Source organism: Nothoprocta perdicaria, unplaced genomic scaffold, assembly GCF_003342845.1.
Source record: "Nothoprocta perdicaria isolate Ctin4 unplaced genomic scaffold, notPer1 scaffold_41, whole genome shotgun sequence".
NCBI classification, from domain to species: domain Eukaryota; kingdom Metazoa; phylum Chordata; class Aves; order Tinamiformes; family Tinamidae; genus Nothoprocta; species Nothoprocta perdicaria.
Window position 1 is genome coordinate 4264918 of NW_020455655.1, and position 27382 is coordinate 4292299.

Genomic DNA, 27382 nt, shown 5'->3' on the forward strand with positions numbered 1-27382 from the left:
AATTTAGATTCTATGCAAACAGTATCTCAAACCAGCCTACAAAGAAAGAAAAGAAAGAAATTGAAGGCAGTCGTAGAGATAAAAGCAAGACTCGGGCTGAATTCTTCTCCCTGCTGCTTTTTACATCATTGCCTGTAATGGATCAAGCTTCCTTCACACTGGAATCCAATATATGACCTTGCATCATTCAGAATGTATTTAGAGCTGCTGAATAATCAATAAGCATTTCTGCCTTTGGGGTTTTCTCCTTGCAAGTTTAATTTGGTGTCTAATTCCCATTCTACTACTCCACAAGGTGGGAATGCAGCAATCATGGGAAAAGATTTTGGTATCATGCAGTCATTACCATACAAGTCTCCTCAGCAGAGATCTGCTCTGAGCAACACCCATTAAAATAGCTTTATAATGATTTCAGATCAGCATCTCCCAAACCACTGCAGTGACAGTGAAACAACAGTGATTAAGTTAGGCAGAGGTGCATGTGCCCTGTGTACAAAATAGTAACCTATCTTGGAGAAAAAAAAAAAAAATCTGGTCCCAAGAATGAGGTGTGCATTTTTCAGAGCTATTTGCACCAACTAAACAATAAGGGTTCAAAATTGCAGGCCAGAGAAAGTTAATCTAGTTAAGTAGGAGAAGCTGTCATCACCAATGGGCAGAAGGCATTACTGACTTTAAATGAAAGAGATAAAATTAATTCCAACCCATTCATTTGTGCTGTATGAGCACAGGCAAGCACATATGGCCAGTCTCAGAAGTTATATGAAATCCACTAGATTTTTTTCTGTGAATTGGGCCTGACTGACACGGTCTCTAAGGATACTGGCATCTGTGTAAAGTGTTTCACTTGACTGCAGCTCATCACAGGCACATTTTACAAGGCCGATTTACAAACTGCAGGAGCTCCATCTCATCCTCTCTCTGCTTCACTAAGGAATAAAAGTGTATGTTGCTAGGAGTGCTGATAGTCCAGACTAGAAAAAGACTTGTTTTCTGTTTCTATGGTTGCAACAGCCCTTAAGAAAGATATAAATTTCCCTGCAACAACTAACTGCATATTCATTTTAAGGTAGATCTAGTTCCAGATTCCTGAGACAGAACCCTCTACCTGTTCACAACCCCACGCAGCCAGAGCAGCAATATAGAAAATTTCTATTCTCAACAGAATTCAGTGAGCAGCACAATTGGTTTGGAAAATAAACAAACAAAAAGAAACCCAACTCCACAGCAAGTTTTCAGCCTATATGTACAAAAATGATGCAAACAAGTGGAACATTCTAATAATATTTGTAAAACACATATTTGGGATCAAGAAAACATCAAACATCCAGACTCTAGATTACAAAAGAAAAAAAACTATTGCCATCTAGTTGTCAACCCCAAGTTTAGACAGTCCTTGTCGGAAATCATGTAATTCATCTATTTTCCCATCTAGTACATCTAAAAAATTCTTTAATTCAGTTTTAAGGTTGGTCTGCCTATGTTTGTTCTCTTCAACTTCTGTCCTTAGTGTTACGACTTTCTCTTCAAGATCTTTGTTCTTTTTCTCAGCAGCCTTTAAGACAAAAAAGACAGTAACATTAATCATATAGGAGACTGATGAATAACATTTAATAAAGCAACAAATGGCAGCCAGATTGTAAAAGTTTGCTTTGACTTCTGCAATCTGATTAATACAAGCACCTGTGAAAGTGACTGACAAGTGTGGGCTTTTTTTTTTTTTTTTTTTACTCCTTTTTAATCTCAGTAGCACATGAAAGGGCACTGATTAACTGGAAAAGATGCTTTGCGTAAGATTTTGTCATTTGGACGATATCTTAAAATTCAGCTGGATTTAAATCATTTCTTGTGCATATATTTCTGTCACTGCTACAGTTAAAGAATTAGACACCATTCCACCAATTATATACAAAATTGTCTATGGTGATTTAGTCTTGAGAGACAAACTTAACAAAACATTGCCTGAGAAATAACACTAATTTATTTGGTACTTTTGGATCTTTTTTTTTAAGATTAAGTTTGACYCTGTGCATGAACATTCAGATAAAGTACAGGTCAGCAATGTAAAGCCCTCCTCACTGCAGTTTGTTCTATTATATTTCTCTCTTAACACCTTTTCTGCCTATTTTTCTCCATTTCATATGAGTGCAAGCACAGATGTATTCTCACCAAAAAACATAGATAACACGTTTTACCACACTAAATCAAGCACTTGGCCACTTGCATTGCCAACTATTTACTCCTTTCACTTACTAATTTACTGCATTTAAGAAGCTATTAACTTGAGAAGTCCAAATATCAGCCCAAGCTGGGCAGGGCTGTGCTCGGACAGCACTTCAGCTGCCAGAGGAATGTGCCACGTGCTCATGTGCAAGCTGAGGAGCTACAGGTGAAAACCAAGCTACGCTAAGCGCTATTTTGCCCCCAAGGAATGAGAGGCACATGAAGGAGGCAGCAAGGAGCTGCCTGAGGGCCACGCAGAGAGGGGCTGCCAGCTCCAGCGCACAGAGCGCCCACGCAGGTGCCGTCACCCCAGCCCCAGCAGGTCAGGGTACAGAATCTCCTGGAGTCTGTCGGCAGGTAGAGGCTACGTGGTCCCACGCAAGCCTATTTTTATGAATAGTAGGGTAAAGAAGTTGAGCTATTTAATTACTTCTGTGCTGGGGAGGGCATAATACATTTTGCATGTAATTAGCACTTCCTGTTTTTACAAACTGGAGCTCTTTTGCCTTCAAACCCTGAAGTCTGAACAGAGAGAATTACATAGCTAGGAGAAAGAAAATAAATGTATCCACTRTTTTTAGAATCATTTGTTTGATAAACTGTACCTGTAATTTCTGAGATACAGATTCACATTCTGACATCAGCTGTGGTATAATTTCACCCTGCTTTCGGAGCTCCTCCAGTTCCTTTGAAAAATAAAAAGAAAAGAGAAAAAAAAACATAGTACATTTCAATTTAAAACATAATGAAAATTTGAGAATACAAAATGACTTTGTGTATCTTATTTTATTCTGCATGGTATTTGTATTTAAAATAATCAAAACAGCATGTCAGCATTCCAAAATACATGCTGTTTTATATCATATTAGTCTATTTTTGCATTATATTTTTGACTAGGTTCTTTCAAAAAAGACAATGTAATCCAATCTCTAGTACAAATGCCATTAATTATATTAATGAACTCTTAACCTAAAACATATCTATGCAAATAGATATGTTCAATAAGAGAAATCTGAAGTGCTGTAATGCTACTAGCAATTTATAGATGGTAGCAAAGAGCAAATTAGACGTGAATTTGCAGTGATACACAGCAGGAAAAAAGACCAATGGGATTATGAGCTGAATATATAGAAGCACCATTACAGAGCTCAGCAGTAATAGCCTCTCCTCTACTGTACAACCCTGAACGTCACCTCCCCAAATTTGCATTCAGTTCTGGCACCACCATCAAAATGCAGAGGAACGAGCTGAAAGGATTTCACAAAAAGAGCAACACCATTTCCTAGCAGACCATGTTTCTGACAGAAATTTAAGAATATTGAAGGTGTTAACACTGCAAACAAATACCACCAATAAGGATGGTATGGAGCAACTCTAAAATGGCTGGTATAATATAAAGATGTATTGTCAGAGAAGCTGAAATTAATGTTTGCATGTCCAGGAGAAATTCTGTCCCTTGAAAAGAGTGCAAGATCCTCCTTGAGAAGCTACCCAGGTCACCTACATTCTCAAGAATAAACAAGGTGAAATCTCTCTGACCTCTACAGGGCAGCAAAATTATTCTGTTTTCAAATGCAGATTTTCTGACTACAAAAATATGACTCCTTTCCTAAGAAGAGATCTTAGAGCACAGCAGGAGTGTAACAGAATATCTAATTCAAGCTCTTCTACAGAAGCAGACAATAAATATTTTTTCTCCTCAGATCTTCCAGATTCTTTTGTTCTAGGTGGACCAACATTTAGCAGCTCCAATTTCACAAGAATTCAATTCTTCAGCATTTGTCTTCATTAATTTAAGAGACAAATGACATAATAATAGATTTTTTTTTTTTTTTTTTTTTTTTTTTGTGAACTGCTCTTCAGCGCATGTTTAATCAATACAGAGCAACTATTGTCCAGGCAATGACCCAGTTACTACAGGAGGTAAAAAGGTGACTTGCTCATTGTTTTGAGATATGAGTTTGCATGCTTATGTACATGCTCACATCTCAAAATGTAAATATGTATTTTACTTTATTGCCCTTCGTTCTGTGATTCATATTGTTTTTTCCCAGATAGTTCTGTCCTGACTCCCATATTTTTAAACTTTTCTCTCCTTGTTTCCTACATGAGCAAAATATCAGTTGTTCTTTACACATGGCAATGTTCAATGACCATACTGGTTTGAATTGCAAACTATGGAAAGGTTACTTATGGGTGGCTGAGACCTAATCAAGAACTTGCTAAKATAAGTATGCAGTTTGAAAACAACTAAGAATATTGTCAAAGTAAGTGGAAGTTAGGCCTGTGATATTCACAAGTCAATCAATTTTCCAGTTCATTTGATAAATGTGAAATACGTAAAAATGTGAATCTCAAGAAAAATGCTGGCAGAGAATAAGGGTTATTATACATGCTATTACTACAGAGGCTGGGAAGAAAGCATGACATTTTCCTTTGAAATATGGTGCTGAAAACCATATTATATTTATAACATCGCATCGAAATCCATCTCTCTCAACTATTTCCTTGTGCCATCTTAAAACCCCTTAACAGTACTGCTTTTAAGAGCACCACCTGAGATGCTGTAATGGCACCCAGCAAACTTTCCTGCACCCGCTGTCAGTTTTTGCTCTTCAGCCAGCACAGAGCATTTGGTCACTGAAATGAAAGGGGGRAAAAAAAAAGAAAGAMAGACAGAAAGAAAGAAAAAAGTACAAGTATTCCATTATTTTCCCCATTGTTCAGGGACTTCAAGCCATCAACATCATTCTCCTTGGAAAAAAATGAAAATCCAGTCTGTCAAAAATGACAACCTGAGGTACTGTAAATGAATGTGAATTTCTCATTCTCRGTGTTGCTGAAAGTAGAGGACAGCAGTAAGATGGCAAAGCTGAAGACTGTGAAACGGCACTGCTTCAAAGACACTAAGTTATTTTGTAAATGATGCCTTTTTAATGACAAGTCCTCTTGATCAGAGTCTTGTCAGAGAACAGACAAAATTCTGTTCTCTCTCTGTCTGGCTTTGGGCAACTTGTTTAACTACTCTAATCACTCTGTTAGGAAAGTGTTAGGTCCACAGAACTATTATGTTTGCTAAACCCTGCAAAAATAAAAATGTGTGGTCACGCAGCACAACATGAAATTGAGACATGAAGAACACCAGCAAACTACTGCTAAAGAATTTTACACAGATGATCTGGAAAAGGGCAATGCCTGAGACTTTGGTCTTTCTCTGCCTAGGTGAGCCATTCCATAAAATTGTACACATTAAAAATGTACACATTTAAAGCAGACAGACCAACCCAGACTTGAAGATGTCTGCCACTATGGTATTTATTTCACTTACCAATTCTTTGTCCTGAAGTTCTGTTTCCAGTTCCTGGAGACGTCTGCTCAACTGTGCGTTTCTTTCCTTCTCTTTATTTATTTCATTGCACTGTTCCTCCAGTTCTTCAATCTTAAAGAAATGCCAGATATCAGTTGAAATTACAAATTTCTGGAAACCTAGGGTAGACCACACCTGATATAAATAGGGATTGTTCCTCTGAGCAAGGGAAGCAAGGACAAATTTAATTTGTTAAGGATCAGTTTCCTAGATTGTATCACTCAGTTCAGTGCATGAAAATTATCGCTTCTTCACTTGAAAAGAATCAATTTACACACCCACTAGGAAGCCCAAGGACTGTGTTTACTACCTCTCACACAGTATCTCATGTAATTACTTGAAAATGTGCAAAATACCAAGGTGCGAAAATGAATAGCAAATGGAGGCTGGGGATAAAATTTGTGCTTCATTTCTATCAAACGGATACAAGATTATAATGGATTTTTTTTTTTAATGCAAGGAGAAAACTCCCTACAGCATTCCCATCTTTGCCTACTCAGGGTTGGCTTATTATATTAGCTGGAGTAAGAGGGACAAAACATCAAAACTTTCCTAGAAGAACCACTCTGGAGTAGCATATGCAGCATATGCTGCTTTGTTCTCTCACCCAGGGACCCTGTTTGCTCATCCCATACCTCATCCCACCATCTCCAGACTTAGCTCCCAGGAGGTGCACTTCCCGCAGGCCAGCAGGCCAGCTCATTAAAGTATGTATTTTAATTCTTGGTTTCATGTTGCTTTGGGATTTTAACTTCACTCATCTGAAGGTACAGAACTATACAAAAAATTCTGACCCAATTAATAAATGTGAAGGAGCTTCCCATAGCACTGGTGCATTTCAAGCACCTAACATGAAACCTGCTTGGRGAAAAGGCTCAAAAAATTCTCTGTACAAGAAAATATAGACTGAGTTACTGAATGGCTGCAAACAGCCTGACCAGTCACTGCTACAGTAACCTTGCAGTCACTTATAATAAGGCCATGCTCTGACAGTCTCCTCATCCTAGGCCACAGCCTTTGAGAAGTGACATATCTCATCAGGTAATGTCAGTAAGAACAACTTCTCTGTAGCAATACAGAAAAGCAAAAAACAACACAGCAAGTCATGCTATTTTCTTATACAGTTCTTGTTTTTCACTTCTATCTAGAAAGCTGACTGGATTCAGAATCTACATCATCTTACAACTAATATTAATTTGTTGATGTCAAAGTAATACCAGTTAGTCAATGATCTATATTAACTCAAAATACTGCTCTGATTTGATCTCTGAATTATCATCATACCTAAAATATATGCAAATAGATATCTGCTTAAGGAAAGGTTGCTCCATTTGGCATTTGAGTACTGAGAGACAAGTTGGATCCATTCCAGCACTGAAAACCKCATTTGCAGCTTACTGACATACAAAAGGCATGAAGTTCCTTCCTGTCTTCGAAAGCAAAATAAGCACCAAGCAAACAAACAAAAAAATCCCCAAAATCCAACTCAGACTCAGACAATTTGAGCTCTATAACATATAAATTATCAGGGAATTATCTTCAGAGAAATCTGAGAGCGGGATTATTGCAACTAGCTGTGCTCATGGAGAGCAAGTTCCACTTGTATTCAGATTGGTGCTGCCCCTGAGGGGCRGTTACTGGCTTTGATAGCCAGCACTGTATTTAGTGGCAGTACCACTGACTACTCTGAACTGAGGCTTTGTAAATCTGAATTTATGCTTCTTGGTTGTTCTCTCTTGTGACCCATGCTCATTCTTAGTATTACGCTATTGAGCAATACGCTCAGCAAGGGTGGGGGGAAGGTTTTTTGCAATGATTTTTGCACATTTCAGGATACAATGCTCTCTGTGTGAGAGCTGGAGGACTGATTGGTTTCTCAGCCCTGCCCTTTGATTTGCACTTGCAAGGTTAAAAGCCTACCTCATGTTCTCACTCTTCTGTCTACCTGTGGGATTTATTTCTAACACTTAGTGACTCCCAGCTTTATTTTATGAGTAAGCATGCCGTAACTATTTCTTCTGTTCACTCAATATTTAAATGATCTTTGAAAGGAGTATGCAAGAGTAATTTTTCCTTTAAAGCCCTTCTGACCTATCACTCTTGTCAGCAGCCCCTACAAACAGGCAAGTCTCCCAGATCAAGGGGCTGGGAGCCTCAAGTGACACAGCGGCACGGGTCCCCTTTGAACTTCCCTGCATGCTGGAAGCACATGGAACAACTCATCTGCTTCCCTTTCAAAGACAAAGTCTCCTAACACAGTAAAAAAGATAAAGCAGCAGAAATCCAAGAGAAAGAATAAAGGAAGGAGTGACTAACTTGGGAGAGATGCCTTTCCTGTGGGTACGCTCTGCCTCAGATAAGAGTGCTGAAAGTGTGTTGGGGACAGTTCTTCCAAATACATTTAACACTCTCACTATATTCTTTTAATTATATATATACTTGTATCCACACTAAAAAAAATCATGAAAATTGGAACTTTGTGGCTGCATTGCAGCATTGGTGCTATTTTTGACTACCACTCTAAAATCACTCTGCTTTGACATTTKAGTGCTTTCTAAGAGGAGTACAGGCCCCAGGCAGGAGGGTTCTCTGGCATTCATGGGACTATAGCCAGTGCATTGGGGCTACCTTGTTCCTGAGCTCCTCATTTTCCTCCTTGCAAGCCAAGAACTGCTTCTTCCAGTGCTCGATGCTGGCAGCAGACTCCTGGAGCGCCGAGGTCAGCCGGGCATTGCTCTCCCGCAGCGTCTGCAGCTCCGTCTCCCACTTCTTTACATTGGATGAACTGAGAACAACAGGAAGCCATTAGGTGTCTTAACCTTAATCCTATATATTGTTATTCCTTACCTAAATGACAGGTGGCTGAGTGTGTAGTGATGTCCCAATAATCTGCACTCAGATGCACATATCTTTTCCCAATTTTTTTTTTTATGTTCAGTCTTAAGCTACAGAAGTGATAAGCAATGGACAAGAATTGATCAACTAATTCCACAAATCTTCAAGCTACAGGATAGACAAAGAGGTCAGAGCGTGAATAGGAGGCTTTGAAACTCCTTATAAACTACCTGCTACTTGTCTGTGGAGGTGTTTTTAGCAGTAAGAATGAGCAGATGGTTTGAAATGGGTTATGCTATTGAAATTTCAGTAAAAAGAATGATGCACTTCAAATAAAACATGAAACCTTAGAATTGCTCACTGTATAGTGCTGTTGCTCCTGCCTTAATTCTTAATTAGCTTTAGGAGTAGTTTAATTTTTTTTTTTAATTTACAGATATAGTCAGACACAAGAGGTATTCATGGCACATAATATCCCAGAAAGAGAACTATGGCATTTTAATGTAATGACTTCACACATTCCAATTGCTCTATTTTTACTACAAATTACTATTCTCAGCATTTTCAAATAATTTATCAAAGCAAATAGCACAAACCACAACTTCAGGGGACACTGTCTTCAGCTTTATAAATATACCCCATAGACTTAAAAACTACAATAAAACATACATTTCACGTTTTGAATTTTAATAGTTGGGCTTATTCTCTTTTGTAATTAAATAACCCTATTTCTTTTCATAGGAGAAATATATCTAGCAAGCTAAAAAAGGAAGAGAAGATTGGTCTCACATKTTATCAGGAGCAATTGCTCCCCACTGGTCTAAATGTTATGCCTTCTCATATGAAAGAGGCTGCATGAGCTGGAGCCATTGGAGTAAAAGAGATCTTATCTCATCATGGACTAAATCAGGAAAAAAATAATTAGTAAGTATCTGCCAACTGGATACCAGGAGGCACTTACTAAAATCTGTTTATTCACTCATTCTGCTGCATTATTTTAAATTTATGCAATTACATTTGAATAATCTCTATTAATACTATTAACTATCAGGTAATTATAGCGAACTATTTCAATGCAATTTAGGCATTAAAGAAACTTCACCTTTGGGCTAGTGCAATTTTTAATTTATCATTCTCAGACTTCAGATGTGCATCAGTGGGACCACCATGTGACGCCTTCTCATCATCTGTGCCGTTCACACTGGATGCACGAGTGGAAGATGGTGTTTCTCGCCCAGATTCCTGCCACACAACATATAAGTTAACATGAGCCTTCTTGGAGCCTCCCCTGTCACCCTCAAAACAGCTTGGATTGCTCTGAAGCAAATGCAGCACAACTGCAAGGCTAAACATTCACCTACTTTTAACKGTATTTTTCTGATCATGCAACTGCCTTTCTCCTGAAGAAAATCTAATTTTTCTCCAAATACTAGCATAAACCAAGAACTCCCAATAAACATGGGTTCATTCTTAAAAGTTTTGTTCTTAGCTAATGCTGTGCTTATGAAATCATAGTAAAATGGTTATAGAGGGATCGTGACAACACTGTTGCCTCACTTTGTGAGAATAAAAGTTATCACCGGATTTGGAGGCACTTTGCTGTAGTAAGGTGTGCTGTCTAGAAAAGAATATTACACAAATAGACAACATAAGCTTCTCCCAAACATTCACTGCTGTCTGTTTCTACATCACAACTTTCAATTCATCACTTTTTGACAATGAACTACACTATGACAACAAAATAAGTCTATATATTTGCACACCGAACTCCTCCAAAAGTATATTCCACTAGTGGAAACAAGAAATACCTCCATATATCCTATCAATTACCTGCTGAAACACTATTCTGTGACTTACTTTCTGGTGATCCAGACTACATGTAGCAGTATAAACCAAATGATATGTAGCGTTCTCTGTTATTATGAAAGTTACAGGAGCTCAGTAACTGCAGAAAAAGATGTTGAAACGAAGGCAAAGGATACGGATAGATGAAAATTACTCCTCTGACAATGTTAATGCCCAAGAGTTGACAATTACCTTCAGCAATCTTCATCTTACATACTTTAAGTTTGCTGTCAGAAGCTGGTACAGTCCATTAGAAAATTTTGCTTTAAATCATTTATCCTATAGGCATACAGGTATTAAGATAAATTACAAACCTGTGAATGATTGCTTGAGGTTTCAATTTTCTCTTGAGATCTGTCTCTTGCTAGTTTGGCTGCTTCTTTTACTTCTTGAAATTTTTCTGCAAACTACAAAATRCATGAAATATATTTATTAAAATGGTATGTGACCTGTTAATTCTATTCCGATTACTATCTCTATATTCTACAGACAGATGCAGAGGTATAGAGATACAAGTCTAACAGTGAACAACTAATTTTGATCATTATTTAAAAGCATTTTGCCTTAAAGACAGGGTGGCTGCCTCCAAAGAGGAATGGCAGTATTGCCTCTAGAACAGGGATAGCATCTCTCTAGGTAAAAATCCATGGAGAAAAAGGATGTACTTTAAAACTTAAAGCATAAAAGAGGTAAGTTTRAATAAAAAGGGAAGAAAAATAAAAGACTGTTGTTCTTAAGAGAAAATYTAATTAAAGAAGGCAAATGAGTTCACAAGATACCTGCAGGACTGCAAGCAAGGCAGTGCTGAGCAAGTCAGGTCTGAACCAGCCAAGGGCCCATATGTAAATCTGTCACTTTTTGGTGACAGCTAATATTCTTATCACTGGCAAAAAATAAAGACATAAGACTTCAGGAAAAGAGAAGGCTTGAACGCTTCCTGTAAGGAGGTTTTGTCTAACAGGGGTAGGCGGGGGAAAGCAAAGATGAAAACTAATTATCCTATTTTTATGAGATGCTGCGGGACATCTGCTCCTAAGCCAGTCTGTCGCTTCTGAAACACCAGCATTATCCAAGCTACTGGGAGTTGCAGGGCTTGCACCACAAGCAACGTTTTAAAAGGAAGAATGCAAAAATGAAAGAAAAGACAGAAAAAAATTCCCTAAGAAGCATCCACTATAAAAATGGGTTATTTCTTCTTTCTGCCAAAGCAGTTTTGTTTACTTGCTTTTGAAACTCAAACACTAGAAAGGAAAAAAACACTTACAAGTTCCCAAATAGATCTTTCACTGCACACTTTCTGAATAAAAAGGATTTCTGCTATATACTCCAATAATTCAGACTGCTTATAACAAAATTGTAAATAACAGCAGGAGAAGGACGGGGGCCCGAGGGAGGAAGAGAAACCACCCTTCATAGTTAAGGAATAGGAAGAATCGTCATCCACTTGCTAATACTATTTTCTTTTAGATTTACGGCTAAAATTCAGCACCCTTAACTCTCAGTAAGATACTATGACTATAAAGACTGATAAAACTAATATTCTCCACCTGTTCTATGATAAATTTGCATGTGAATGAGGAGGTACCTATATTCTTTATCAGCACACAGAAAGGAGGTCACCAACAAATACCTACATATCATTCCTAAAGTCTCCTGGGCACACACACACATTTGCAAAGCCAAGTGAAATTTCAAGTGTTCCTTATGAAGAGCTGTGGACTCCAGCCTGTCATAATGCTTATGAGTGAGGACTGAGCTCTTGAATCCAGCTGCTTTCTACACAACAGCTGAAATTGCATATGCAAAGTGCTTCTATCTATCGGGCTGTGCAGGCAGCACACAAGTGATTTGATTATCTTTGTAGCAACATAAAGATCATTAGGAACAACTTCATTACCTTTTCGCTTTGAGAGATTTAACCCAACTTCTATATAAAATATAACTTCCGCTGTAACACAACATATAGAATGAACTGATTATTTCTAAGATACTGTGTCAACAGCAAGTTCTACACTTGGGATTTTCTGCAAATGGCTAAAGGGCTATTTTAAATCATTCTGTTACAATAAATCTTTATAGGCAATCATGAAAAAATTATGAGGGTTCTTCGTGAGCTATATGAGATATGAAAAGACAAAAGAATTAGAAGTCATCTATCAAATTTGACTTATTCAACTATCTTCATAAAACACACTGGACTGCTCTGAAAAATAATGTAAGCTCAGGAAAAAAAAGGACATTTTCCATCATTAAAATGGTATATACAACTAGACAAACTTATCTTTAATACAAAACTGATAATGATCTCATTTCATACCAGATTTCATTCAAGTCCACAGTTTACCAGTACATTCATTTACTACATTTACATTTAGAATTAAGTACCTACAAGTGATTTTTTCACCGATACTGGGCTTTAAGAGACAAAATTAACTCCTACTATGGTCACAAATGTAAAGACTCCTGTAACAGAAACTGCAGTGAAAGACTGTACCTACTTGTTGTTTACTGCATACACTTGGAAATAGTCAGTCCATAAAGAGTTGTGGTGTTTCTTCTGTAWTATTCTTGGCTAATTATTACCTGCCAGATTTGACTATTTCTGAAAGCTACCCAGGTTCACTTGGCTCGTTATGAAATTAAAGCCTTTCACTTGATGATTCTTCGGAGTGCAAAATCACAATGGTGACAGCCCAAACCTCATAGCATCACCCCTGCTAATTGCTACAGCAACAGGCAAGGCATTTCTGATGGCACCGAGATCCCACTGCCACCGGYGAGGGACATGGCAGAGTCGTGGTGTCCAACTGGCGGAAAGCAGAGACACTTTCCTGCCACTAACTGGCTGTATTATGCCCTGAACACAAGTGAATGACAAATAAATAATACTGAAAAAATCAGGTATCATCTCCAAGACCTGAATTGGCTTTGAGCTATCAAACTGTTACAACAGCAGAGAGAAATAGGAAATTGCCCTTTAGAAAATGAAGTAGTCTTCACTTAGTAAAGGAAGACATGTTAACTGGGGTTTCACGGGCTATGAATGTGTATAAATACCTGAAACCAACTGAAAAATCATCATGTTCTTCCTCCTTACTAATCATTGCACCTTTAATCTTCCCTCCTCCTCATCCTTGTCCTTGGGCAGACAAAGCTGCCCAAAATTAGAACGCTGCTGCCACATGAGCCCAATAGCACTATAGACTATATAGTGCTTTTTCCAATGCCCTGGGAAGCTCTGAGACCAATCTGCAATATGGAAAAAATATGTTGCTCCCAAGGCTTGTGAAGGTCTTTCAATTTAAGGATGCTGTAACACATGAACATTGCATTTGATTATGAATCTTACCAGTGAAATTTATTGGGACTCAAAGATGTTACCATATATTGCACAAATTATTTAAAGGCTTTTCAAATCTGGAGACAGCTTGTCACCCAGAGAAATAGATATATTTAACAGACTTTCTTAACATTTTATACACTAAGAAGCATTATTTTCTATGTGTAAGTTTTAAGCCCCTGATCTGGCATTACATTTTCTTTCTCCTCCTGACAAATGGTGCTAGTGTCAGATACATGAGGCAGCTGCTCCCCCTGGAAGCAGCCTCATAAATACTTCATCGCACTCTCCCTTGCAGGAAGGCCACGGCCAGGCAACACAACAGCCACAGCTTGTGAGCGCTGCAGTCCCCCGGTCATGGCCCACACAGGGCTGCTGCAGGGTGCCCTCAGTCTCACGCAGAGCAGGGGGGACAAGACTATGGGCTCCAAAAAGCACCGGTAATTTGCACTAGCAAATAACTGTGCCACTGATGGCAGAGCCCAGCAGATGGACGGGCCATGGTCCTACATTTAATGCTRGGCAGGTAGTGCACATGCAGTACACACATGCATAAATCTAAACTAAAGGCCCAGTACTTCCCGTATGTTGGATGCAGTTGCTTTATAATCCGCAGAGTTGGTTTAAAGAAACCAAGAAATCTGCAGGAAGCGACATTTCCTGAGTTTCTCATGTGCATAAATCAAGATCCCTGTGCCCTCGCCTACCTGCTGCTCCCGAGATTGCCGGGTCTGTGTCAAAGCATCCTGAATGACAGCAGAAATTTTAGTTAACGGCTTCCTTTGCAAAACACATTGCTACTGTCGCAGCATCAGCCCAGGCACACCAGGAACTCCGTTTTGAGTTGCCTGTAGCAAYCATGTCTGGAGACCTTTCTGACATGGGGTAGGAAGGAAGGAAGGAGGGGGCAGCAAGTCCTGGGAGAAGAAAGACGGACCCTGATCTGGATCATACTTTTAAGCACTGGGGTAGTCCCAATCAATGTGAATGGTAATTAGGTTACTAGGTCACTGCATGCAGTTTTCATTAACAGCTCATGTTTAATTTGAACTGCTTGTCCCTACAGGTATGGATTAATGCCTAAATATCTCAAGAGAAGCAAAGTATTAGAAAGAGATAATATCTTTTATTAGGCCAACCAATATTCTTAAAAATGCACAAGTCTGTAGGTGTGCTAATCTCTTCTCCTATCTCATTATTATTCACTGTTTTCCAGAGACATTTTTCAGACTTTTTTTTTTTTTTTTAAGTCAAGGCTATTGATCTCTGGTTTAGAAGAGTTTTAGTCTGTCCTCTTGAATCCTGATTAAAAGCTTCAATTATTTCCAGTAAAGCTGGCAAGCTCTTATTTATATCTTGTATAAAAGCATAATGATATTGGCATAAAACGAAACTTGATTTTACTATTCCCAGTACACTCATACTTCTGTAATCTCTTCATCATCCCTGATCTTTTGTACTAATGGTTCAATAATTAAACTGAGAAGCATGGATGATAAGTGATATCTTTGTCCCATCCCTTTGAATAGTATTAATAACCCAGGTTTTCTAACATTTATCTCGATTCATTTTCTCAAAAATGCCCCTTAAACCATGATTCTCCAGCATTTGGACCAAAAATAGGCTTTCTGCTGACTTTGAAAGTTCTGGCATCCATAGGTAAGAAGGCTGGATGATGCAAAAGGCTCCAAGTACATTTAGCATATAGTGCAGTGCAAACACATCTACAAACAGCTCTGGAGAGTTAAACAGCTGCTGAAGGGCTCTGTACCCACACAATATGGGTTTCACTATGGGTTTACTTCAGATTGGCACCACTCTGGCTGCATGTAGATGAAAGAGCCGCTGCAGGGCTTTTACAGATCAGCATTAAGTTTATTTTAAGTATACGTTTGGACAGTTCAGAAGATGATGGTCAAATCTCTCTGAGTAGGAGGCAAGGTGCTCCAAACCTACCCCATGCCTGGCTGGCCCATCCTCTRTTCGGTGCCACATGGCTCTGCACTGCACATTTACTCCCTTCCAGGTCCCAGGTACATGGAGTCACCTCTCACACTGAAGAGGAATGACTTCTGTGACCCAAGATTAAAAAATACTGTCCTAAGGTGCTAATTCTTTAATTCTGAGTACAAATGTTACATTGCAGCATGCTTACCTGTTACTTAAAACAAACCATATTCCCCCAGGTCTATTTAAATCCTCCCATATAGGCCCACTAATTTATTTGTTAAACACCTCTGTCTCATGGGAGTRAAGAATGTGCACATATGAAATGAGCAGTCTTCTACGTTTGATTAAGTATCATAGCTCACATAAAGTATCATAATGTGTTACCATCAGTAGGATTTCATTTTTAAAATAGCAATTTTATATGTGTTTGGGCGATCTTAACATCTCACCAGACACCAGATTACTGCCCTGGTACCTCTATGGACATTCCAAGTCCAAAAGTGATTCTACAAGTAAAGTGAAATACACTTGGCATTACGAAATACTTGCAAAAAATGTAGCTTTTTGGAAAATGTAAGTTCATACTACATGTAATTCAACTGACAGAACGGTCTTCCTTTAAATTGCAGGGATTTGCCTTTGTTATTTTAAACACTACATGAATCTTACTCTTCTGTTTCCTTTCAACCAAAGGATTCAAGAAGAGAGCAACACAAGGGATCGTGTATCATGTCCAAGGACACAATGTTTAGTTAACTGATAAAACCTGCCACCAAATAGCCATGCTCAAAGTGTCAACTATGTGTTAGATAATCAGTGCCTTTTACAGCATGAACAAACAGTTCAACTGCTTGATGAGTGTTTGGCAAGACTRCTACTCTAAGGACAGTGCATGCATTTTGAACTGCTGGTTATTTACTACATGAGGTAGCTCTAGACTCTAGACCATAGCAAGTCCCTGTCGAAAGGGACGAGTTGCATGAACAGCAAGAGCATATTGGGGTGTAGATCGGAGGGATGCTGGCTCTGACAGCAAAGCTGGCTCCTCTTTCCCACTTCCCTGTCATTAGTCACCAGCATCTGCTCAGTTCAGGGACAAAACAGCTTTGGGTCTGTGCTGCAAATGAAGCTACTGAACTGAAATGCCAAAGTAGTAGTAGCATTTTAACCCAGATCAATTTATCATTGCTACCAAGAGACTGGTCCTACAAACAGTTGTATCGACACAGCTGAGGAAATCAGCAAACTGCAAAATCAAGGGGAAAAAAGAAAGCTATGGGGGCTGAATACTCACTAGCTGGTTTAGCCATCAATAACAGCAACTCATCAAAACATTGATTTTTGAAGCTGTTTCAGCACTGCTCTTCTAATCTCAAAAAGGCAGTTCTAYGTTCCTTGAACTTCTCTGATGCTTGAGAGAAGACACAACCTTAACACTTGAATACTGGAAATTAAGGGTTCTGTTCACATTAACCCTTGGCTCCCACACAGGATTCTAAGTTAAAGTCTTGTGTAATCCACAATTACACAATTACACAATTACACAATCCTATGTGATGGTCAAAGTCTACTCCACAAAAATTACTACCAACACAAAGATCCTGCACAGAACTGAAGCTAGAGGTGTCCAGGTAGTCTTTATTCTGACAATTCCTGGTATATTAGGGATTTACTTTACATTGCTTTTAGAGAGCTTTCATCTGAAATTACCATATAGATCAGGGAATATCGAAAAATATTATTAAATTCAGTCTTTTTTTTTCTGGAAACATCTGACAACACAGATGTTTTCAGCCATCTGGACAAGATACAGTCAAGATCACTTTGCTATAACCATCATTAGTGATGAGATTTGATTTATAGTTTTGACCAGAAAGTTTGCAATACTGTCTGCTTCTATACAAGCAGACACTAAATAGCTAATCTCAAGTGGTCAACTTGAACTAACTAAAATGAAAAGGACTTGCAGAAATATTCAGTTTAGAAGAGATTCCTATCAGATGAATATGTACAATTCCTAATTCTGAAGAAACAAGACAGTCTTTTCAGAAATAAAGTGTTCAGTTCAGAAGTGTTTCAGTTACCTTTGTCAGCTGCTGTTCAGAAGAAAAGCCCAAACCAAATACAGTGTTTGCTCTGCTGTCTGCCCACTGGCCAAACTTCTGCGATGTTTTAGTAAAGGTCATATTAGGCGTAATTGTGCTGTTTATGATCACCTGTTTAAAAACAAATCAAAAAAGAATCAAAAAACAGAAGTCATTCAGGAACTGCATATCCTAGCAACAGATAATTCAGAGCAATTTGCAATCTAAATTTGGAAATTGCAGTATTTATGAAGAATTCTTCCCTTTTATGAAACAGTTTCATAGTTTGTCCCAATTCAGGATTTTTTAAACTTTGTGCTCTTTTTTCCAAAGTACTACTGAGTACTGCAGTTCAACACTGCTGCAGGGACTTCACTGAAATGGCAACTCAAATAAATAGCTGAGGCACAAGCCATATTTAGCCTCATCCTGCTGCAGAGTAGGATGCCTGAAATATGTCAGAGAAGGGAAAAAAAACCCTCAAAATATATGAAGAATAGGATACCTTGCATAACAATGGAGTTAGCTTGGGAGGGTGGTAAAGAACATCACTAGCAATGCATAAATAGTGTCAAAGGCAGGCCTCTTCAGGATAGCATTTCTTGTGCTTTTACATGAGTTAGCTAATACCTATTGCACTACAAGTAGCCTCCAAGCAACAGCGGTTCATCTAATTGAAGGAACAGCCAACAAGAGCAAGGCTGCTGGGAGGATGTTCCCAAGGAACTTAGTAGAAGCTGCAAAGCATAAACTGTGATCCTGCAAAAAGGAGTGAGATATGTGTCAGTTCATTACCAAAAACCTTAGCTTTCTCGTCTGATGTCTTGAGACTCTATGATAGTCTGAGTCTTGAGACTCTTTCCCTTGGAAATGAATTCCTGTACAAGGTTCTTTCTCGAACAGAATAGGAGCTTTCTTTAGTAAGGCGTACCATCATTTTCAATATGCAAATTATGCAGTAATTAAGCCAAATCTGTGGGACAATTTAATTAACATGATCAGGAAGTATCCTGGCAACGTCATTTACTATGTACTCCAAGTATTTTTTTCCTAAGCTATCATTTATATTTAGCAAAAAGTGTGAATTAAACTCACCAGAGAAAGATCCTTATTTGCCTCCTTTCCTAACTTCTAGCTTTTGTGTTGGTATTTTTATTTTCTTTCTTACAAATTGTTCAGCTTCAGTGGTTCTCTCTCTTTACATCATCACTTTCAAATAAACATACAATTTCCTGCAATTTGCGTTGGCATGGCTTTTGCGTCACCTTACTGCATGCAAAACTAATGGATTACGAAGGATTCTGAAAACCTCCCTCTGAAAGTTTTACCAAAAGAATCAAAACAGAGCTGGGGGATGATAGTCATAAAGCTGTTTTCTGTATGGAAAGAATCAGAATAATAAAGGGTGAGAGGTGACATCTCCACCAGAGCAGCCCACACACACAAATAAGCTTCCAGAGCGGAAACATTTTTGCAAGGCTCGCTCCCAGGTGGAGGTATAAATAGAGTTGCCCAGATACACTCTCCTGCTGACAAGTCACACAACAGAAATGCAGCCCATGTAAAATCTCTCACCTGAAAGAAATCGGAATCTGAGAGCAATTTCAGATATCTAAACTACAGGAAAATTAAAACCTTCCAAGATTTTATGTATAGTTTTGACAATTCAAAATGCAYATGACAACATGAGGATTGCATGATATAAGTAACTCACAAGAAAGGAAGGAAAAGCTGCTCCTAATAGCGAGGATGTTCTCCAAAAGCTTTCAGGAAAGGGCTATACATAAATTCCAGACACAGGAACCACTTCAAAATCTTTAACTTGTCAAGTTATAGAATTTATTTTAGAAGTTCTGAAATATCCTGAAATTTCAGCTGCTAAGAGTAATAATTCAATTCTGCTGCACATACCGAATTAGATATCTGCAGAGTAAATCCAATAAAATGACCCCCTTTACTGAAAGGTAAAAGTCTTATTCACTGGGAGTAGACAATAAGAACAATATTTTTTTCCACTCTTTCTGCAATAATAATTTACTAAATATATACACAAGCACASCCACACATTATATAAAACACGAAGATATTTTTACACCAGAGTCCAGCAATATAAAACAAGGGATAAAGAAATAATTAAGTCCACAAACTGTAAAGCAGAAACATCTTATTTAGCAATGAAACTAGAAAGGTTAGCTAAGCACCTTTGAAATTAWTTTTTCCTCCAGCCATAGCTGCATCCCAGAAAAGGCTGTGGTGATCAGACACCTTCAAGAAATTGATGGTTCATCTGTTAAATTTACAATAGGCTGCAATTAGTAAAACTGCCTGGAAACGGGGTCTGGGGGTTTTTTTACCCCCTTTCTCTGTCAGTCAAGCGCTTCAGAAATCCTGTGTTTCTTGGACAAGTGGAAACCTTGTTGAAAACAGAAGAGCTTGAACTAGAGCTGCATGGCAATGGCTCGGAGCAGCTGGCTCCAGGGTGGGATATTGTGCTGCCCCGTCTTCCCTCCTCATCCTCGCCCTGTCAGCTCCTCAGATGAGCAKCAAGATGCTGCTACATTAAATTTCAGCAGTATTTAGCCTGCAGGTTCAACCAACCTGTAAATCCACTAACCTCTCAAAAACAGACACTACTTTCTCCAGGGAATAATCATGTTGGTCATACTTAGGAATAAAGCATAGTCTTTAAAAATATATTACCAAAAAAAAAGAAAAAAGAGAGAGAGAGAGAGAGAGAGGGAGAAAGAGAGAGAGACAGAGACAACTGGCATTATTGTTTCAGAGAAACATGAAAAGTGGGGCGTGGAAAAGGCCCTGACAGGCAACCGAGCCCATTCCCTGCCCCAAAGCGGGATCAACCACAGCTTCATTACACTGAAGGAGAGAATTCATGGCAATGTCTTCAATTCCCTGCCCAGGCAGAAAGCAGGGCATGCATCTGTGACGACTGAGGCAGCAACATTCATCCAAAATGAGAAAAAATCTCTTTTTTTTGGTAAAAAGAAGAATCAGAATTTTCAAGTTTCAAAGAGGGATTATGAGGAAAGAAAAAGCACAGAAGAGGTCACTGATTTAAAAGCTGCTCCTGACAGAAGGAATTGGTGGGTTCTACTCCATTCCCAACTTCCACCTATTAGCCTAACCCTGTAAGAAAAGAAAAGGCAGCCAACCACCCATATAACACACATAGAATGGAAAACTGAAGAACTCAGGGACTTTTATCCAGAACTAAAGGATTGAAAAGCCAAATAAATCTCCAATCAAATGAGATCAGTCCCTGAAGTGGTTAAAGAGTTTTCCTCAAAGACAAAGATGAACCATAATATAATAAGCACCTGCAAGAATAATAAACTCATTCATCATACTGACTGAGCTGGTTGTCTGTCGTTAAAAGAAGTATCTGCCTTTGCTTTCATCTACATGCAAGTGTATCAGATGGTGAACGTTCCCAATAGGTCTGCATAAGCCAAACAAAATCTCATACTAATTTTAATTCCTTTGGGGGAAAAATAACCCTTTAACCTTCATTAAAGATGGCACACAAGAATTTCCACAGTGCAAGGTAAGGCTACATCAACCTGAAATGGCTCTGGACATTTAAAAAACACACCATGTCTATTCATCAGATAAAAACGAATGCAAATAAGCTGGCATACAACACTTCTACAGCATAACACACCCATCTCGCTGCCTTCTCACAGACAGAAACTGCCAAATAAATCAATCAACCAGAGAGAGGTCACAAGGAAACCTAAGTGTGTAGAAAGAAAAAAAAAATGTATTACCAGCTCATGTAGCTCGTAATACATGAGCAGGGTACATATATAAAACYAGCTTTTATTTTAGGGCATGCTAGTGTCGAAGGATAGCCAGTACTTACTGGGTAGCCCTTCGCAGCTCCCCGCACTGCAGCTACGTGTTAGACCACCGCACTGAGGGAGAAGTCGTCACCCACCTCCTGAAAACACATTCCCTCAGTCACTAGTTGTTACCCGAATGGCCGTGCACGTTAGCGGGCTGGCAGGGCAGCAGCCCGGAGCCCGTGGGGGCTTCGCCAGCCTGGCTCGCAGCAGACGCCCTGGCAGCGCTGGCTGGGCCTGCCCGAGTGACAGGAGGGACGAGCGGAGCTGAGGGCTCCGGGAGCAGGAGGAAACGCTCGCGGCGGCGCTTGGCAGAGCCGGCAGCTCACTCAAGAGCTGGCAGCGCGGACGCGTCGCCGCGATTCTTCTAACGAGACAGCCAAACAGGGGATGAGTCAATTCACCCAGACCTATTCTTCCTGCAGCAGAAGGAAGCCAAATTAGGAATTATTCTGGAATTTCCCCCTAAAATCACTTATTATTCTGGAGTAATTTCATCTCTAGAAAAGCCCTTAGGCATGAAGCCATAGTATCGGCTCATTAAGTAGTCACTACATCAGCTAGAGAGCAAAAACCTCCCCATTTCATTTTCACACCTCTGAATATGTGCTTTCCACTTTGCAGCCCCTTGTGAATGTAGTTTCCTCAACCCACCAGGCTGCTGAACTTCAATAAAGATGTATCTCTGTCTAAAAACAGAACTGAAAAAGGGAGAAGCTGCCAATCCTCTGGCCACAGCTACCACAGGCTCAGCACGTTCTTCCAGCTCATCAAGTAAACACAAACCAGAAATGCTTGCAGCACCGGATATAAAGATGAGGAGGCAGGGATGGATATGCAGAGAAATCCTCCCTCTATCCCAAATGTTCTGCAACTCCCTCATGGAACATACCAAGCCCTCTTCCCATGATTTGTGCTATCCTTCACTATCTATCATCCCTTGCATTTCTCCTGATACCTTCATGTAATATCTGCTCACTAATAAATTAGTACAAATTAAGGGAGTTTGACATTACACAGGAGATATTATGAAATAAACTTATGCACAAAGCATGGCAAATTGCTTCATGATGAAGGTGCTAAGCTGTATGTTTTGTCTCTTTTCAACTGTAACCAGAAAGGCACTGCAACTTGCAGTCTTTTCTGGCACCTGAATATTAGATTGCACCAACACTTTACTTGTAATGCTAGATTATCTCCTTTTTAATACTACACAGTCAGCATACACACACGCTGTTAAGCAAAATAACGCTATTTAAAAGGGGAGGAGGGGAAGAGCATAAGCGTGAGGCACGCATGATTCACCAAAGTGAATCCGGAGTAGCACAAAGACAAGCTCACAGCAATGTAAGAGCTTCCAGCAGAAAGAAAAACAACCATCGCCTAAAACAGTGCACCTAGAATACAGGAGGATTAAACATAGCTGTTTTGCAAATCAAGGCCAGCAGATTTAATTTCTCAGTTTTAGTGCTCCTCCTTGCTCATCTCCATCATTTATGTGTAACTGGGGGCCTCAATAGACATGAAGGACGCTGGTGCCAGGACAACATCTACTAACAGACTCCTGCTCTGGGTACTGATCATTTCACAGAATCACAGAATGGTTGAGGTTGGAAGGGACCTCTAGAGATCATCTAGTCCAACCTCCCTGCTCCAGCAGGGACACCCAGAGCATGTGGCACAGGTTCATCAAACATGACTTCCCCTTGGTGAATCCATGCTGATTACTCTGGATCACTTTCTTTTCCTTGACATGCCTAGAGATGCTCTCTAGGATGAGCTGCTCCATCACCTTTCCAGGGACAGAGGAGAGGCTGACCTGCCTGTAGTTTCCCCCTTGCTCTTTTTGAAGGCTGGATCTGGCCAGCCACTTGTATGAGTTTTCTGAGCTCCACAGTTAATGGGGAGGTGAGCCATTCCACCCATCCCCGGATTCCGAAAGCTTCCGTAACCATATAATTTATATCTGCTGTGTGAAGGAGTGGAAGGAAGGGGAGCTGTAATGACTCATATGCCCTGTGCGTAGATCCTAGAACACTGTGGAACTCAAAGATGACTTGCTGCAATCCAAACTAATTCTCAGCCTGAACTTACCCTACAGAGATGCAAACACCCAGAATAGATGGACTATATTGTATGATGGTGCTGCTAACTTTGTGGAGAAAAGGGCCATTTCTACAACTGTACATTTATTTTCTTGGTAAAGATCTACTTTGCATCACTTGTAGGACAATGTAGTGAATGATGTGAACCATTTTTAACCTCATTATTACAATAAATAAAAAAAAAAAACTCCAACAATAAAAAAAACTTTTCTGCTTTACAGTTCAAAGTGGCTTTTAACCTCCTTTATTAAGAGAGAGATAAAAATAGATTATCCCCCACCCCCCCGCCATGAAAAGACTAATAACAGTTTTTCCACTGGTAAAATATTTCTGTTATAAAGTCCTCATTGAGAGCCTGTCTAAAAGCGACAAAAGTGGGTTCATAATTATGTGAATTCTATTAAGTAAATCTCTTGCTACACCTACTCCATTGTACTCTTTTTCTTCCTAAGGTAATTAACATCTCTGCAGAGTTGGTTTCCCACCTCCTCCACCCAGTCTAAATCTCTAAAAAATCTCCCGTTTTTGCTTTGACATCTGACTAGAATTTTTTTCCTTTCAGGCACAGCACACACATCCAACCACCCACACGATTCAAAGCACCAGCAGCTGTTTCATGGAGGAAATCTACAGTAAGGAATTTCAAGTCCTCTATAATGGAAAAAAAGTACTGCCCAAGAATTTCACACAACATTTCACAAAACACATAAACTAATATATTTGTGTATTATTTAAAATTAGAACTCTTTTCTTCATATTTTCAGAGGGAGGGAGGAGAATACAATGGAGTCTTTTCATGGTGACTAAAAATGAGGTAGGGGAGAAGGTTGCATTTTCTTGCAATGAGATACAATAAAAATAATACAAAGCTGCATCACATTCATGCTTTGGAATATTTGATAAAAGTGCAACATGGTCTTTTCTGTTGTCTTACAATTTAATTGAAACATTTCACCATTGATCACTTCTACATCCCTAAAACTCTATCCCAATAGCCTTAGGTACCTACCTTACTTCAGCATGAAGGCCCCCACGTAGAGGTCAGAAATGATCTCAAGATCCCACTTTGTCTTACTACAGGAACATCAAAATGATGAGCTAAACCAGGAATCAAAATGAGCTAAACCAGGAATGGATAAACTAATGTAGCCTGAACTAATACTAAATAAACTAAACTACTACCTAAAGACATGGTTGAGATGATGTCTGTGAAGCAGGAACTAGCAGAYGGCGGCAAGGACATGGGAAGCAGGGATTTCTCCGGGGACARGACAACAAGACCRTGGCAGTGTTGCCCACTGCCCCTGCTTAGAAACTGAGATTGGACACGGGCAGCACGAGAGGGCAGTGAGTCTGAAGCTATGGTAGCTGTGGGCTTCATCCTTTCATCCTTGGGGCTTTCTTCACAAACACTTGCTAGGACTCAGGGCCCACTCTGGTACCCTAAAATGCTTTTTTTTTTTTTTTTTTTTTCTCTTAGTACTGAAAGATGATTAGGCTTGAAAGGATCAAGTTGGGCTGAACTTTGAACACTGTACAAAATAAGGGGCTGTTTTTTGAACAATCCTTTCATGCCTCGCTTTCCTTCTGTTTAACCATCTTTAAAGAACCCCCTAGTCCAGTAAAACAACTTACTCCCATACTGCTGGCGACACTCACCTTCTTGCTGGCTTTCCTCTCAGTTGCTGTGGTGACACAGCAACTAAACCAGTAATGCTGGGCATGGTCACATCTCCCTTCTCACTCATCAGACCAAGATGAGAGAAGCTATGATGAAGACATTTGGTTTTCATACCCTGAGTGAGTGGTCAGCAATGAGATAGCTTTTTCCATCCTCTAAACTCTGAAGAAACTGTTCCTTGGGGTGAAAATGTCCAAGTAAGACAGATACGTTATTTGTAGGAGATCTGTCTGGCTTCTTCTAAAGCACTTAACAGTGGTTGCTATTAGATGACAGTCTAAAAAGTACAATCTGTTCTAATAACACTTAGGAGCAATACACTAGCAACTGAAGATAGGCTGTATCTATGAGATAGCATAAAAAGATATTTCTTCTGCCTCTGCAGAAATGCCACTTTGCCATTAGAAAGTATAGCTAGATGGAGGTTATCTGAGGCTCACACGATTATCACTCCTCAGGGAGAATCAGCTTTCAGCTTCAACTAGTTTTTTAATATTTGACAATCATTTACGCTATTCATCATTTTCCATCTAACAACTACAGTGCTACTGCACATGACTCACAATCCAGAACCAAGGAGGAAGCAAGGGATTTTTTTTTWAAATCGGGAAAATATTGCACCAAATTGTTTGATACTCAAATTTTAAGAATATACAATAATTATAATTTATTTATAAACTCCATCTGGCATGACTTGATTAGCATGTCTGCTACATAAACTTTCTGTGGAGGGACTTCCAAGTATTACATACCTCTGGCATTGTTTTTTGCTGGATAGTACTCCTTAGGGCTTCATAAAACACAGCTTATAGAAACTGTTCTGTATTAGTTTCAGTAGTTGAACTTAAAAAAGGAAAAGGAAGTAAAAATCTCAAATTAGAGAAAAAACAAGTAACCATGGCTGCATTTATTGCAATTCTTGACAGAAGTTCCTAATATAATGGAGAGTAAGTTATGCTTCTCCAAATAAATCAAGCAAAGTTCTCCTGGGAGGAAATTCTTGGACTTTCCAGCTCAAGAACGCAGAACAGTGGCTCAACAAACTCACCCTTGGGAGTAAGAATTTAATTCTACAGTCCCCTTTCCTTTTTTTTTTTTTTTTTTTTTTTTAATAAGAAAAAGTAGGGCAATGCAAAACCTATAACAAAACTGAGCACCACCATGGTCACAGAAATCTGGTGAGCTGATATTGAAGTTTTTATTAGCTGGTATTGAAGTTTTTATTAGGTGGAAAATTTGTCTACTTCGATCCTATCCCACAGATTTTGCTTTGAATGTTAATGAAATGAAACATATAAAGAAAAGCATCTGCAAACTGTACTGTGTTGTGTCCTGATGATGCTACGAAACTCTTGATTTTTTCCTCAGCTTCCACTTGATAACAAACACGGGCTATTTTCACCAAAGATTGGTTAAATTCTTCAAAACCTCTATTAGGTTCTACATTCACGACCTGAAACAGTTATGTTTTGCTTGAACCCAGATTTCATTACAGTAACATCATATATGGCTTAACCTTTTTGGCACATCCTGATACAAAGATTAATACTTGAGTCTAGTAAAAAAAAAAAAAAATCTGAGAGGCAACTGCGCATTGAAATAATTTCTTCCAACAGGCCTTTTCCAAGACATTCTATGCGGAGGTTTTGAAAAAGGAGAATCTCTCCGGGGAAATGTTTATCTATTTGCTGGTCCATGCTGCCATTAGAAATCATCTGGCGTGGATTTTTAATGTCTTCTTAAGGAGCATCAACCTGGATGTATGGAAAGGTTTCTGCAACACTGGTCTCCCAGTTTGCTGTGTGCSTCTTCTCTGCAGATCCATAGACAAGCAGCCCCACTGCACAGCTCAGCAGAAAGGCTAGCCAGAGAGGATCAAGCCGAGAGGTAGATGTGGTTCTCTTCTTCTGCCAGATACAGCTGTTGCCAACACTTTGTTATCTGCTCCCTTAAGCTTACCAACTGCCTTCTGAAAGATTTACTTCCAGAAACAGTCCAGACAAGGAACCAAGAATTTTTCATATTTGGAAGTTAATACCTTGGAAAGAGATTAATACAGAAACATTTAAATCATATATAAAGTTCTGTATTT

At 39.2% G+C, this 27382-nt stretch overlaps 1 protein-coding gene across 1 annotated transcript in view; it reads right to left on the minus strand.

Moving 5' to 3' along the window:
• Positions 1-418: 418 nt before the first annotated feature.
• HOMER2 (homer scaffold protein 2) overlaps positions 419-27382 on the minus strand; it is a 57704-nt gene continuing 30740 nt past the window's right edge. The window contains exons 3-9 of the mRNA XM_026045747.1: positions 17645-17776; positions 10585-10677; positions 9528-9667; positions 8219-8375; positions 5552-5662; positions 2829-2909; positions 419-1555 (exon numbers count right to left, since the gene is read on the minus strand). Of these exons, the coding sequence (XP_025901532.1) occupies positions 1367-1555; positions 2829-2909; positions 5552-5662; positions 8219-8375; positions 9528-9667; positions 10585-10677; positions 17645-17776 (903 nt within the window). The 3' untranslated portion in view covers positions 419-1366. The remainder of the gene's footprint in view (positions 1556-2828; positions 2910-5551; positions 5663-8218; positions 8376-9527; positions 9668-10584; positions 10678-17644; positions 17777-27382) is intronic.